At 38.1% G+C, this 13,884-nt stretch overlaps 1 protein-coding gene across 10 annotated transcripts in view; it reads right to left on the bottom strand.

Annotated features, from left to right (window-relative positions):
- The window catches only part of PPP2R2C (protein phosphatase 2 regulatory subunit Bgamma), a 187,745-nt gene that overhangs the window by 11,771 nt on the left and 162,090 nt on the right, over nt 1–13,884 (bottom strand). For all 10 annotated transcript variants that reach the window (XM_063157585.1, XM_063157586.1, XM_063157594.1 and 7 more), the window contains one exon: nt 3,344–3,513. In XM_063157585.1, coding sequence (XP_063013655.1) covers nt 3,344–3,513 — 170 coding nt within the window. The remainder of the gene's footprint in view (nt 1–3,343; nt 3,514–13,884) is intronic.

The raw sequence follows: 13,884 nt of genomic DNA, 5'->3' as shown, positions 1-13,884 counted from the left end.
AGGTCAGAACACCTACTATTGATGCAGTCTCCTACACTCTCTAATTAAATCCTTTCCCTTTCTCTTTACTTAAAACCTTTTTGTGTTAGCAGTGTAATTTGTTACAGAACTGGAATTCTTTCCGTTGTCATGTTTGTGAGCTCCCAACATTTGGAAGAAATAGAAAGGTTGGGTAAGGCAGAAGGAAGTCAATCACATTTCCCTCCCTGACTGTCATTTCTAGGTTTTTCTCTTGTTACCATTTCCAGCAGCCGTCTGTCATGACCACTGTCATGTACACACCCTTTGCAAAGTGTGTCCAAGTCCACAGCTTGGAGCTGTGCCTTTCTATCAGCTTTGTCAAAAAGGATTTTGCAATGCCTCTCTCAGATGTCTTACCTTGTCAAGACTGTCAGACTCACCCTACTGCCCTGGACAACCACCTTGTTCTTTGTGTGGACCTTTTGAGTTCCACATTTGAGCACATTCAGACCCTCAGAGAGACTGGGAAAAACTAATTGTAAGGAACACTTAATTTTCACTGTTTGCATATTCATCTGCTTCTACCAACTGAGGGGAAGATCAGATTTGCCTTGTCTGTTACACCTTGTTCTTACCACATATCAATAATACTTGAAAGCAAACCAAACTCATTCCTCACTAATTACAAAGGACCTTTTCTTCACTGCAACATCTGACCCTCATGGAATTATCCAACAATAAGCTCCTTCTGTGCTCTGCACTAACACAGCAACACAGCTACACAGGGACCTGTTTTATTGGGACTGAATACACACAACCAGGAATTCCACTGGCAGGTGACACACTGGTCCAAATCCCTGTGCTACAGACCCTGCCTAAAGTGGATCAAGCTATTTCCAGCTATGAATGTGCTCACCTTGCTGCTCCCAAGGTTTCTGCTGGGGTAATTCACCTGGCAGTATCAGGAGAGTAACCTGTCAGGCAGGGCTGCCTTGCAACAACACTCAAGCTCTGGCCATTCCACTGCACTGCTCTCTTAGTGCTGTCCACTGACCATACCCTGCCCTTTTTGCTTTTGTGTGAAACAAACAGGAGAAAATCTTGTTGAAACACTGTCAGCAGATAATGTGTTCAGCAGGGCTGCAGCAGCTGCTCTATGCAATAGCATTGTTTGAGCCACAGCACTGATATGAAAAAGAACCTGTATGAGGAATTAATTCTTGTGTGTCAGGTTTTTAATATTAAAACTGGAAGCTAATAATGAAGCAGTACAGTTATGGACTCTGCTCTTTATTACAACTCTGTGTGAAATCTCCTGTTGTGACCCTCACTATTGCAGCTAGGCAATATCCTACCATGCAGTGGATGAAATGAGAAAATCAATCTTTTAATGAACAGCTTTTAATCTTTTTATGAGGTATTGTCATCGTAATTATGTGGATACATAACTGAAAACGTTAGGTTTATTTGCTGCCTTACAGTGATCTACCCCAAAAAAACCTTTTGAGAAATTGCCAAGTTTGTAGATGAGATTTAGGTTTGTGAAAGAGAGAGATATCTCTAAGACAAATTATTTAAGAGAGTAATTTAAACCACTTTTTCTCAGGAAAGAATTCTCTACTCTCTGCAGCTTAAAAACATGAAAGGTTCTCAGAAGATTTGGATCACATGAATCCTATGGAATCCTGTGCTATTGGCTTCCACGGCCCCTAGTTCCAGATTCTCCTTCAGTCTAGTGCAATGCCCAGCAACACATCTGTATGTTCTTTACAAGGATAAATATTTGAAACTGAAAGGCAATCAAATATTTAAGAAGACTGTTATATTTTTCTGTATTTTTTTAATATTATATCAGGGCTTTTGTTGTTGTGGGTCTTGTTTTGTTTTTTTTTCTACAAACTTCTGACTGCAATTATCAGTACTCATTTTTCCCCATCTCAGCATGAAGAAATAAAACTTTTTAATTGGCCCTCCTGTTGAGTGCCAGACTGATTTAAAAGTGACCAGCTTGTTTCACAGCTGCCTGCATGAGGAAATAAAAGCAGGTGTCAAAATCAAGACAAACAGGTTGGCTTGACCAGCTATTCCTCCCCAGGGACAGGGCTGCCTACTAAATTAGCATAGGTATAAAGTAATATATTACCTAAGCTCCCCAAAACTGGGATTCTATTCTATTCTATAAAACATAGTCTCACCCTTACCCTCCCACTCCACTTTCACAGCATATCAACATTTCTAACACATTCAGCATTTAAAGCCATTTTAAGAGAAAACCCGGTTCTGTAGACTTAAAGGTAAACAGGCTCAGACTTTCCAATATTAACACATTGAGCAGTGAACAGTGAACATTATCCACCAAAATGTTATGGATGCATTGAAAAACACTGGGGCCCACTCTTGTCTACTAAATGCTAGCTAAAAAATACTGGAAAATTTTGCTTGTTTTGACAAGAAATGCTACCAAATTCTCATCATAGTTTTTTAAAACCAATCTTAATTATAATTACTGTGAATTACTGTATGCCACCTGCTATTTTTTAGACACAGAAAACAAGGGACCTATTCAGCACTGCCACAGGATTGTCTCTCAGTAAGCAGCACAAGCTGGATGAATGGCATTTTTCCTACTTTGCATACACTTTTTTAGGTAACTTAACAGGTTTTTTTCTTACTGCATTTTCATAACAAACAGTTTCTGTGTCACAGACATATTTTCCTTCTTCAAGCCAGAGTCAAAAAATGTAAGCTCAGCCCTCTATTGCCAAACATAACAGATGTCAGAGTACAAACTTAGCTCTGGCTGGAGCCACTGGCATTTTGTCTGGATAATATCTCAATGAATTCCGGCAAGCAGATGTGTCTGTCTGGCATTTGTGAGCTGCTGTGTCAGTGGTGATGCCAGGGTTTAACAGGGAGCACTTCTAGAGCTGGGCACAGGGGAGAAACACACAGATCAAGTTGTAAAAAGTAATTCTGAAATGCCAAAGGTGTAAACTTTCAGTAGTCCCACCAGGAGCAGAGTGCTAAGCAACACACAAAATCTCTTCCTCGGTTCCTTTTAAATGTTAGTAGTCAAATACATCATTTGAAAGCAGATGCCAAAATGAAGAGATGATTTCTCTTGTTAGAATAATAATTTCTTTCAAGAGCCCAATCCACAGGGAGTGCTACCTTGACTCCCCAGGCTTTACACTTCCTTACTAATGCTGCAATTGCCCTTTTCCTGCTATAAGGATGCCACTGTGAGGGTTTTAACCACCTTGACTAATTCTCTTAGCTTGCTGCTTCTTAGATAAGGTTATGAGAAGTTTACAGAAACATTCACTTTTTGAACACTGAGATCCTTTTATAATGTTGCATTTTAAGAGTAGGAGATTCCTACCTGGTATGTTTCTACAGGCTTTGTTTCCATGTTCAGATCCCAAACCTTGACAGTGAGGTAATCTCTTGTAAGCATGTATCTACCACTGTGACTGAATTTGACATCTGACACTGAAGAGATAATTTCTGAAAAAAATGATCTGTTACTGGGGTCTTCTGGTTCTTCATAAACTGTTCAAAGAAAAAGAAGCAAGAGACAGAAATCAGAATTGTAGAAAAAATGTTATGTTTTAAAATCTGAAGGGTGCATTTCTCATGAAACATGTAATTCAATCTACCAAGGAACATGATATAGAATTAATTGTATATCCAGCACTTAATTTATTCTTTTAACTTTATATAAAAATGCAAACTGTAAGTTTTAAACATTACAATAATTAATGTTACAGCTATGGACTCAAAGCATGACTTTGGGAGATTATGCAAATACACTGGTTAGTTGGTTACAGATACCTATAGCAAGGCATTTCATGCCTTCATTCTTTCTGGGGTCTGCATACCCCATTTCCCAACATAACCAAAATCCAGGTGTCCCTGTCACATGAGTGGTGTGTACATGGGGTGTCACACGTCCTGGCATCCCTGGGAGGGCTGGTTGCTCAAAGCCTGCCCTGCTTGCCAGAACCAGCTGCCCTGGCTGCACTGGTCATGAATGAAGGCATCCAAGACTAAGGACAAGAATTTTAAAAATCAACTGCAAATTGCAATCACCTCTTCCTGAGAAGTGAGCATAAAATAGACAGGGGTTTACCATAGTTGGTGTGCAATTGCTGACAGTTCTGGAAAGCACTGAACTCCCTGAATGTGATGGTCAGCAGTTCCGTGAGATCTGACAAGGCAGCAGTTATGAAATATTGCTTACACGATGTTCAGACATAAAAATCCAGATCCTGTAGCTGTGAGATTAGTCATCCCTGTTCAGCTGTGTATAATAATGACAGTGGATGACTCTACCCCTACCTCAGGGGTGCCTAGAGCAATTGTCTTTCTGCAGGTATTCTGTGGCCCTGTGATCCAACTGACCTCTGTGGTGAACTTCAGTAGAAAGCTGGGCTTTCAGAGTCTTTTAACTCTCACAAAATCACAGGGTTTTGGGACCTATGCCTAGAATATTCTTTGAAAATTGGCAATTTAGTGAACTTCATTTTTAAGTTTCAAAGGCAGGTGAAGAAAAGCCATGTGATGAAACAGGAAAGCATGCTGAAAGCAGAAAAACTTTTTACTGTCATTCAAAATGAAGTTTTTTGTACAGTCCACTGGAACATTTCTCTCTCAATTATTTTATCCACGACTATGATGATTCAGACTGTTGGAAGCAACAAGGTTAGTTTCCATTAGGTGAAATAATGTTCTGCTGAAAGTTAAGGGTGAGTACGTGGGTGAAGTATGTGGGGTAATGCAAAAAATTATGGGCAATTTTCTTTGGGGGTGGGCAGTGGAATGCAGCCAGGCGGGCACATGAGAATAAGGTCTATATTTAAACATGCACCACACATCTGAATGGCAATGAACTAGTTCAAAAAGAGTAAAAAACTTTTCAGATAGACTGTAAATTAACAACTTTAAATAGCTCTTTAAAATTTTGCCTAGACATTCTGCAAAGCAGGTATTTTGTAATTATCCTGTCAGATTTTCAAGAGAAGTCTGATGAGCACAAAGCAATTATCATTTCTCATACCTCTTCCCTTTAATCTGTCCAAACTACAGACTTGGCTGGCAGGAATTTCATCCTCCTAATTATGATGGGAAGCTGCTATTAAAACCAGGAAAGAAAAAACCAAAACCCACTCTAACTGAACTACACATTCATTTATAGCTTAGATATATTTTCTTGGCTCTATGTGGCTCATCCAACTCCCAGTGATTAGGAGATATATTTGTACCTGAATGTTCTGAATTTTGTTAATTAATGAGATTAAACAATTTCATTTGTTATCTGCCCCATTTATTGCTTTTCTATGCTTACTGTATAACGTATTAGAAGGACTTAGATTAATTAACTATGGAACTAACAGAGGCATGAAAGTCTCATATCACTACAGAAAGAAAGACAGCAGCAGAAATTTTAGTAGCAGCAATTCTTTGGAGATAGTTCCTCTAGTCAGCATAACCAACACAGGAAAATTGCTACAGGAAATTGAGGAGCAGCTCCCAGTGAAAAGAAGAGAAAACTCAGCAACCACCAGCATCTGCCTGAGCAACCAGAACAAGGCATCAGCCTCAGGAAATGAAGGTAAGAGAGTGTTCTTGGGGCTGGGCTATTTCTGGTTTAGCATCAACATAAGCACATACTGCAGAAAAGCACGACCTTCCTTCAGTTTGCCCAATACAAGTGGAGTAATTGGAGACAGAGCAGCAGTGAAGTGATAGCCTTGTGACTCAGACTTCAGGCAAGCAATTCAAATTCAGCCCTGACCTCTCCAAGCTGATGGAAAAAGCCACAGGTCTAGCCCATGGCTTCCAAAACACATTTTCTGTTTATTACTGTTCAGACTTATCTTTTGGAGGCAGCAATCAGCACCTGAAACATGAGATTTCAAAGCTAGCTTACTTCTTTGGATCTAACTCTTGTTAGATCCGAACTTTACTGACATTTGATTACAGATTCTATCATATTCTTTAATTCATTTCATCATTAATTTAGTAATAACAAACATCTGCCATAAAAAAGGGGTATTTAACTTTCATTGCTCTTGTTCTTGATAATGGTCACAGTGCTAATTACATGAAAGACACAAAGTTATCTGTCTAACTACCTAATGAACACAGGAATCACAAATGACGTGAGTGCTGAGTTCTCACGTGACACTTGCTCAGACTTAAATGTGACAGGACTCTGGCACAGAGAAATATCATGGAATTACAGAGGAAAGCAGAGAATATCTCTGAGTACAGCCAGTGTTTCAAGAGGAGCCTGCCAGGAAGACACTGTTCCTGCCCCTTATGCCACCAGCAGTCACATGGATAAACTGGGAAGGCTGCTCAGGGAAATAAAAATGCTCAATTCCTTTCTGCACAGCTCACAAGTTAAAAACCACAGTAGCTTCTTAAAAAAGTCCAGATTTTGCAGAGAAGGATGAGTTCATAGAAGGATACTTGCCAGAGTGCTGTTTTCCTGAATCCTGAAGAAAATCTGTAGCATAAAAATATGCTGCTTCTTTCTTAAAAGGAAATACCATCTGCTGAAAAACAAACTCTTATCTCTCATGAAAAATATTCTTGTTTCCTTGTGGATTTCTCTGATCTAATGCAGAATGGAGACTTTCCTTTTCCAGTGGATAGGAAAGGCATCTCTAATATGGAGATATCTAAAGTTAAATAAATAAAATGGCCAGGAACAGCAAGAGTAGCTGGAAAAGACCATTTCCCAGCTTCCCTCCCAGACACTGGCCGGGAAGAAAAAAGAAAGCAGGAGCCTCAGGCAGTAACCAAAAGAAGTGTGGTACACAACACTTGTGGCTCTCATCTGCACTCTGGGGGTCACAGGCGCTGCCACCTCAACTTCCCATTAATATGGGCCTGATTCTGATAGTAAAAGGTTTTAAAATCATAAAATTCAGGAATTAGAAAGAAGCTACTTAGTGGGGCCCTGGAAAAATGTTAAAAATAGACTCTGAAAATGTTAGGCTTTGTGTTTGCCAGATCATGTGAAATTGCACCTGCCTAAGCAGTATATGATAAATGATATAACTGTTAGATGTGATGATTTTTTAGTAATTAAACATAATTATTGTTTAATTGTAAGAGGAATCATGAGAAACTATGTTAGAAGTTTGAGGGGGACCCCGAGGAGCCCATGCTTGGCTGAAATCTATATACAATAGAACAATATAAGTTTAATAATTAACATGAAAGTTATGTAACGATAGAATATAAAAACATGATCATCCTGAACCCATGTTGGAGTCAGATTTGGGTTTGTACCCCTGACACCCAGAGCTCTTCAATAAAAGCACCTGCATATAATCATTCTCGTGATTATGTGTTCCTGAACACTAACAATTCCACACACCTGAATCTGCTATTTATTGAGAAGATACATCCAATAAGGAAAACCAAAATCTAACCCAAAGTAATTTTCAAGTTCAATTCTAAACAAGCAGCTGGGCAGAGCTTTAATCGTTGCAGGGTGTAAATTCTGGCATATGTGAACTTTAAGAAATATTAAAAATAATGCTAAAATTGTCTTATATGGTGGGTGCAGTGTCACAATCTGATATAGTATAGAAAATTATGTATTCCTCCTGAAATCATCACAAGAAGGAAAATTTGAAAATGAACAGAAATCTGCTCCACAGATTTTGTAAGAAATTCCATCAGTCATAGGATAAAAGTATAAACAGCTTTAAAGGCTCATTCTCTCTAGGAGAAAAAAAACCCACTGCTTTCCTTCTACTTACAAACAAATAATAACTTATTAAGGCTTTTTTTTTTTTTTTTTTAACAGGATACTGTTTATAGTTTGTATCCTGTTCTGGAAATTTCTGATTTCATAGTACTTGTTGTTACTTGGTGGAACATGACAGGAAAAACATTTTTTTCATTTTTCATTTTTATTATATAAGCAAGTAAACATTCTGCAGCTAGACTAAATTAAGAATTATTACAGATAAACCCCTGGGTTATACTGGTACACAAACAACAGGTGAATTTCAACTGCACCTGAAAATACCAGTGGTGGATCAGGTAATCCCTCACTGGGCTTTAATTTCATAAACACACAAAATGGGCTCAGTCCCAGGCCAAATAATTTATCATTTGAACTAAATCCCTATTTAATTCCAGATCCCAAATGAAAAAATGAAAATGGCTGCAATCCCTGATTAGAATGTATTGGAAAACAGTACTTTGAAATGTATGGGATTTCACTGGTCATGACAGACTAGCTACAGGAAGAAAAGAAGCAAGAACCAATATGTTTTCCTAATGGATGATACATAAAAAAAATTAACCAAAATGACAAATTATTTAACTATACTTTATTATTTTAAATGTCAAATTACCATTATTCCCAGGTCAGCTGTGACTTGCTCTATCACATATTTCATCATAAAAAACCTGAACTAAATTTCATTTGAGCTTCTATGAAAATACAAATATTCTTTCTTTTTTTAAGTACATGACACTTGTTACTAATGTTCAACACAGAAACCATTTTTTTGGTGCTGTTAAATTCAACAAATGCCGCATCTTGAGCTAAGCATAGTTCTGGGCTTATCTCTGATATGGTACAGATCTCAAGACATAAAAAAGGGCAATAAAAATGACCAGAAGTACCAAATGACTTCCATGCAAGGAATGGCTAAACAGACTGAGGGGTGGTAATTAAGAGTGGCATGGAAAGGATGAACAGGGAATGACAGTTCACTTTGTACTCTGTCTCTTCCAATCCACAAGTCGAGGTCACCATGAGAAACCAGGACAGGGTAAGCAGAGAGAAGATGGTTTTTCATTCTACACCTAATTAAGCTACTAAAGACTTTTCTGAAAGATATTGTGAATGGTAAAAAGTACACACAGGTTCAAGAGTAACTGCACAACTTCAAGGAAAGGAAAAACCCCAAACATCCATTTCAGTATTGCTGAATGCAGTATCTTCATTTCCACTAAGGTCCCTGAACCTCAAGTTTCCAGCTGCAAATTGCAGAGGATAAAGATTATACCTGGTCTGCTCTTACATTTTCTGTTGATGTTGCTACTTAAAATCTATTTTAGAATTTACTGCAAAAGAGTGGTTGAGTTCATTCTAAGTGAATCAAGCCCAACTGCAAGCTCCCATTGAAATTCATGGTCTCTTTATACATTTTAGCTTCATTATTCATGATAATAATTTGATTTACCAGTATTATTTACTCTGTCTTTCACTATCTCTGAATGTTTTATTGTTTTGCATTAAGCCAATCCACTCATACATTCATCTCCCTTGGAAATTCTTTTTCAATAATAGAATATTCTGCTAATGTTGACAACCTTGCCTTCTTGGTCTACACTGATTGATATGGTTATACATGAGAGGGAGTTTTTGAATCTGTTTTCATAAGCAATCTAAAACACAATTATTTTTTGTGAGACACATTTGTTTAACATTTTACATTACCGTAGCCTGTAGCTGTTTATCCTGCTTTAAACTAAAAAGAAGTATTGTTTTATATTTCAATTTTCTATTCACTTTTATGTAATTCAGAGGGCACCTCGTTGTGCCCTGGTCACTTACACATCTCATTTTCCTCCTTTTCCTCAAAGCAAATTTCTGACCCTACCTCCACACCACGAGTCTGAAATTTCACCTCCCATCCAGCATTCCTTTATCCAATGACCCAGTATTAAAACCAGGCTTCTCATCAATACCTCTGGAGAGCATGGCTTTTAAAAGTGGAGCCTCAAATCAATATTTAAGAATCTGTTTTACCATCTGCACTGAGTTGCTGCAGCTTGTCACAAACCACAAGGGAGGGTGCATTAGTGCTGAAAGGCAAAGCCAGATCAATAGCTAAAGATCAGTGGGTGGGAGCTTCACTACAGAGTTGCTCAGATTGATATAACTTTGCCACTGAGTTTGTTAATAAAGAGAAATGGTGCTAAAGAGTGAAAAGGAATTGAAAAAACACAAAGCCAATCTAGAAGATCAAGCCTCTTTGAACTGGGTCTCACAAAGACTTATGTGCATGCCTAATGCCACGTGTTGTGGGCAGTCCCAAGGAGTTAATGGGACACAAAATTACTGCTGCTCTACACACAAACTGATGTGTAAGTCTTTCTGATCTTGATATATAAGATTAGTGATAAGTGGAGGTTTTTTTCCCCCAGTGAAATATGATCTTGAAAGCCAGTTTCATGAGACATTAAAAAGCAGTATTTGCTGCTATTAAAAAAAATTAAGCAAACAAGACAGGAATTTTAATAGACTGAATAATTAAATCAGTCTTCCAGCAATTATTTGCTTTATCTCTGTGTGGCTGGGGGAGATGGGGTTAATGAAACACCTCTTCAATCATAAATCATTTACCATTGCTTCAGGCTTTTCTCTTTCCTCCTAGTATTTGATAGCTAGAAGTACATAAATCAGGTTTTTTCTTCCTTAGATTTAATTTTAACATCTCTTGCACAACTGGAGGAAACAATATATAGACATAATTGCATTTCTGTAGAAACATTTTTGAATTTTCATTACCATGTTTTAAATGTCTTTATACATTCATCCAAACTGAGCAGAATGGAAGCTTTGGAGCCCATGCTAAAGGCAATCCGTTACCAAATTTCAGTGGGATTCCTGTACAAGGAAGGATCCATTCCAGGGTCTAGTTTAGCATGCATGAAATTGTAGTAACAGACCTTTAGTGACAGTCATAATTACAATATTATCAGGATATGGGCACATTTTTTTTATTGGGGATATAAAATCAGCAATGCATACATGCCTTTGTAGTGCATGCCTAAAAATAAATCCAGAATTAGGATAAAGAGAACAAGCCTTCATCAAGCATGGGGTCAAATAATTTCAGAAGCTCAGATAAGTTTCACTCCTGTCACATGAAAACTTGCAGATTTTGCCTGAAGTGGACATCATTTTGACAGGGGCCTCTCTATGCACAAAGGGACTGTCTCTCTCTCAGATGACATGAGACCTGACATGAGACCAGATGCAGAAATAAAAAGCGTATTTTAGATGTAAAGCTCACACAGAAGAAAAACAAGTTGTCTCTTTTTCAGCCAGACAATAAGCATCATTCATTTGGAAAGGTCAATATTAATTAGCAAATCCAGCAGGGATAGTCTGTCACAGGCTTTTTTGTGCATCTGGTTGTTCTCTGTTGCAAATGAAAGATAATCCATATTCAGTCAGAGGTCTGAAAGGTGTCTTGTCTCTGAAATTCCAACCTGCTTTAAACAACTGGTAAATATAACTAATTTAATTTTAAAAATTCAACATGGTTAAGTAGATTATCCTTGATTTGTGTCTTGGCTGTTTCCACAATTCTGAATTCTTTAAAATCAAAGGTAATTTCAAAAAAGCCCAGCAGATAACCCAACTAAATTACATCCCTGACTGACAGGACAGTGGCATTTATCCTTGGGGAAAGACTGGCACTTCTTTCAGGCCTGGATTTCAAATAAAAATGTGGAAAAGGACTCTCAATGGAAAAACCACCCTCTTCATCTTTGGGTGGCATCTCTGAGTCACAAACCAAACCTGGAAACAATTTTACACTTTTAAGATCCTGCTTGTCCAGCCCATCGGTCGGGACGCACCAGCTGAGAGCTTTGCTCTGCTCAGGGAAGATGGGTCGGCATTGCCTGACACCTACCAACCCTCCTGTGCTCACAGGGAGCAGGGCTCTGAACGGCTCCTGCTACAGACCCAGGGCACACCAGCCTGAGAAGTCTGTCTGGAGGTGAGAAAGCACCAACTCATGGTGACAGAGGCTAATGCTATACAACCCCAAAATTTGTGGTTTTAAGATCACTGTAGCACACAGAGCAATAAACTTGAAACTGCAGCTCCTCTTTCCTTGAAGTATTTTGCTGTAAACTTTACACATGGGTAATGGATAATTAGAAATAGGGTTTTAGTCTACAAATACGTATTAAGAAATGAATACTAAAATACCCTTAAAGCAACATACAGAATTTAAATAAATTACTACAGCTTCTGAAGTATGCAATGACTTTAAGATGTTAAGGCTATTACATGAAATATCAATAGGAGTTATACTCTTGAGTGGCTTAAATTTCCATATTGCATAACTATACAGTTTGTATTTACCATTTAATGATAGTTTTAATAATTCTGATGAACTACTGAAAAAGCACTTAATTTTTTTTCCGACTTCACATGCTCAGTTTTCTTCAGCTGACTGCTTTATTGCATGATTTGTTGAAACAGCCATATGTACCCATCTAGCCTACCAGCTGTTTGGAAGAATGATATTAACTCCATGCACATTTATGAGGATCTCTGAACATAATATTAGCCATAAAAAATTAAAAACCAAATTAGCAACTATTCGTTAACTGAACAAATGCTGCTGTAAGTATATTTTCAGTCAGGATGATCTTACTGCAACAGTATTCATATGCTTGCCTTCCTTGACACCTAAACCCCTTGCATAAAAATTTATGGAATTTGAGGTGAGGGTTAATTCTTTTATTTCTTCAATGTTCCCAGCTGACTGCTCTAACAACAGTACTTTTGCTGCTGACACTGATTTCCATATACTGCCATTTTTCTACACTGCACTGCCATGCATGTTGCCTGATGACATCTCAAAGGCAATCTTTGGATGCTTTGGCAAGTACACTATTCACGTGAAAGGTTCCATATTATTTAAATTAATTCCCTATCTGCTGCTGCTTGAGTCTGACTTTCATAATTTTAATCTTTACCTATAACACTGTGGGCTGCAAGAACACCTTCCTCAGTCCCACTCCTCTAATACTCTAAACAAGCAGGGACATTCATCTCTTTGGCACCTCCTCTCCAGAGCATTTTTGGTGGAATTCTCTCCCACTACTTGCAAAGTCTGACAATAACGGGGAACAGCATTATGTATGTACCTGCTCTGGGGTTACAGAGTGGTCTTTCCCCTGATAAACATTTGCAATAACTATGTAAGATTTTCTTGTGATCCTCACTCAGCACTGCACAATCTGTTACAGAACTGTTATAAGAAGGAGTTTCAGGTAGTCTATTAGAGACACAACACATTTTATCACACCTTATCTGAATCTCAATGACCATTTAAAATTCAGCTACTGACCTGGTATTTTTTCACTGCCTTATAAACAGATTTGGTGGTCTGAGATAATTTTTTTAAGGGACAGATATCCTTCCATTACAACTCATCACACAAATTGGCAGTTTGCTATTAAATCTCAGCATAGGCATCAAGGATGAGTACATATGGAAGTAGTCTCATCTTGTCCATGTCAAAGTCACGAGGATTTATAAGGAAAGCCTTGTCGTGCTGCTGTCACTAATTCTGAAAAGAGAGATTCTGCCACTAAGCTCAGAAAACCAGAAATCTTCAAGACATTATAATTTATTAACATCCTGTGATGGTTGACTTACACTACAGACATTAATATGTAATTTATTTTTACAGTATGGCACAGTAATTATTCATGGCACTCTCTAAACCTGTACAAATGGAAGGGCTCTCCCCCCAGAGCTGCAATGGACTTTGTGAGAGCTACAGAGATTTGAATAAATAAAGGGAAAAGGAGCAAATGAAAAAGTTCACAACATATGCTCGTTATCCAGGTGTTTTTGTTAAGTGTTACATTGCATCTTTTATCCCTAAGAATGTGTACATCCATTACAATCTTGGAACAGCATCTGAAATACAGCACACTACTAGACTGTGCTGAGAAAGCAGGGATGTATGGCACATTGTGAGGGTTTACTGAGACTCCAGTTGTGGTGTTTTGTTTGAAAAATGAAGCAATTTATGGGGAAGGACTGAAAGACAAGGCAAGCTAGGAGAGCAGGGTACTGATCATGCATATGCCCCAGCTGTAAATTTAGCAACTGTAAAGAAGAAT

This window comes from Melospiza melodia, chromosome 5, assembly GCF_035770615.1.
Source record: "Melospiza melodia melodia isolate bMelMel2 chromosome 5, bMelMel2.pri, whole genome shotgun sequence".
Classification (NCBI taxonomy): Eukaryota; Metazoa; Chordata; class Aves; order Passeriformes; family Passerellidae; genus Melospiza; species Melospiza melodia.
Note: the sequence above shows the minus strand (reverse complement) of the source record. Positions and strands in the feature narration are given on the sequence as shown.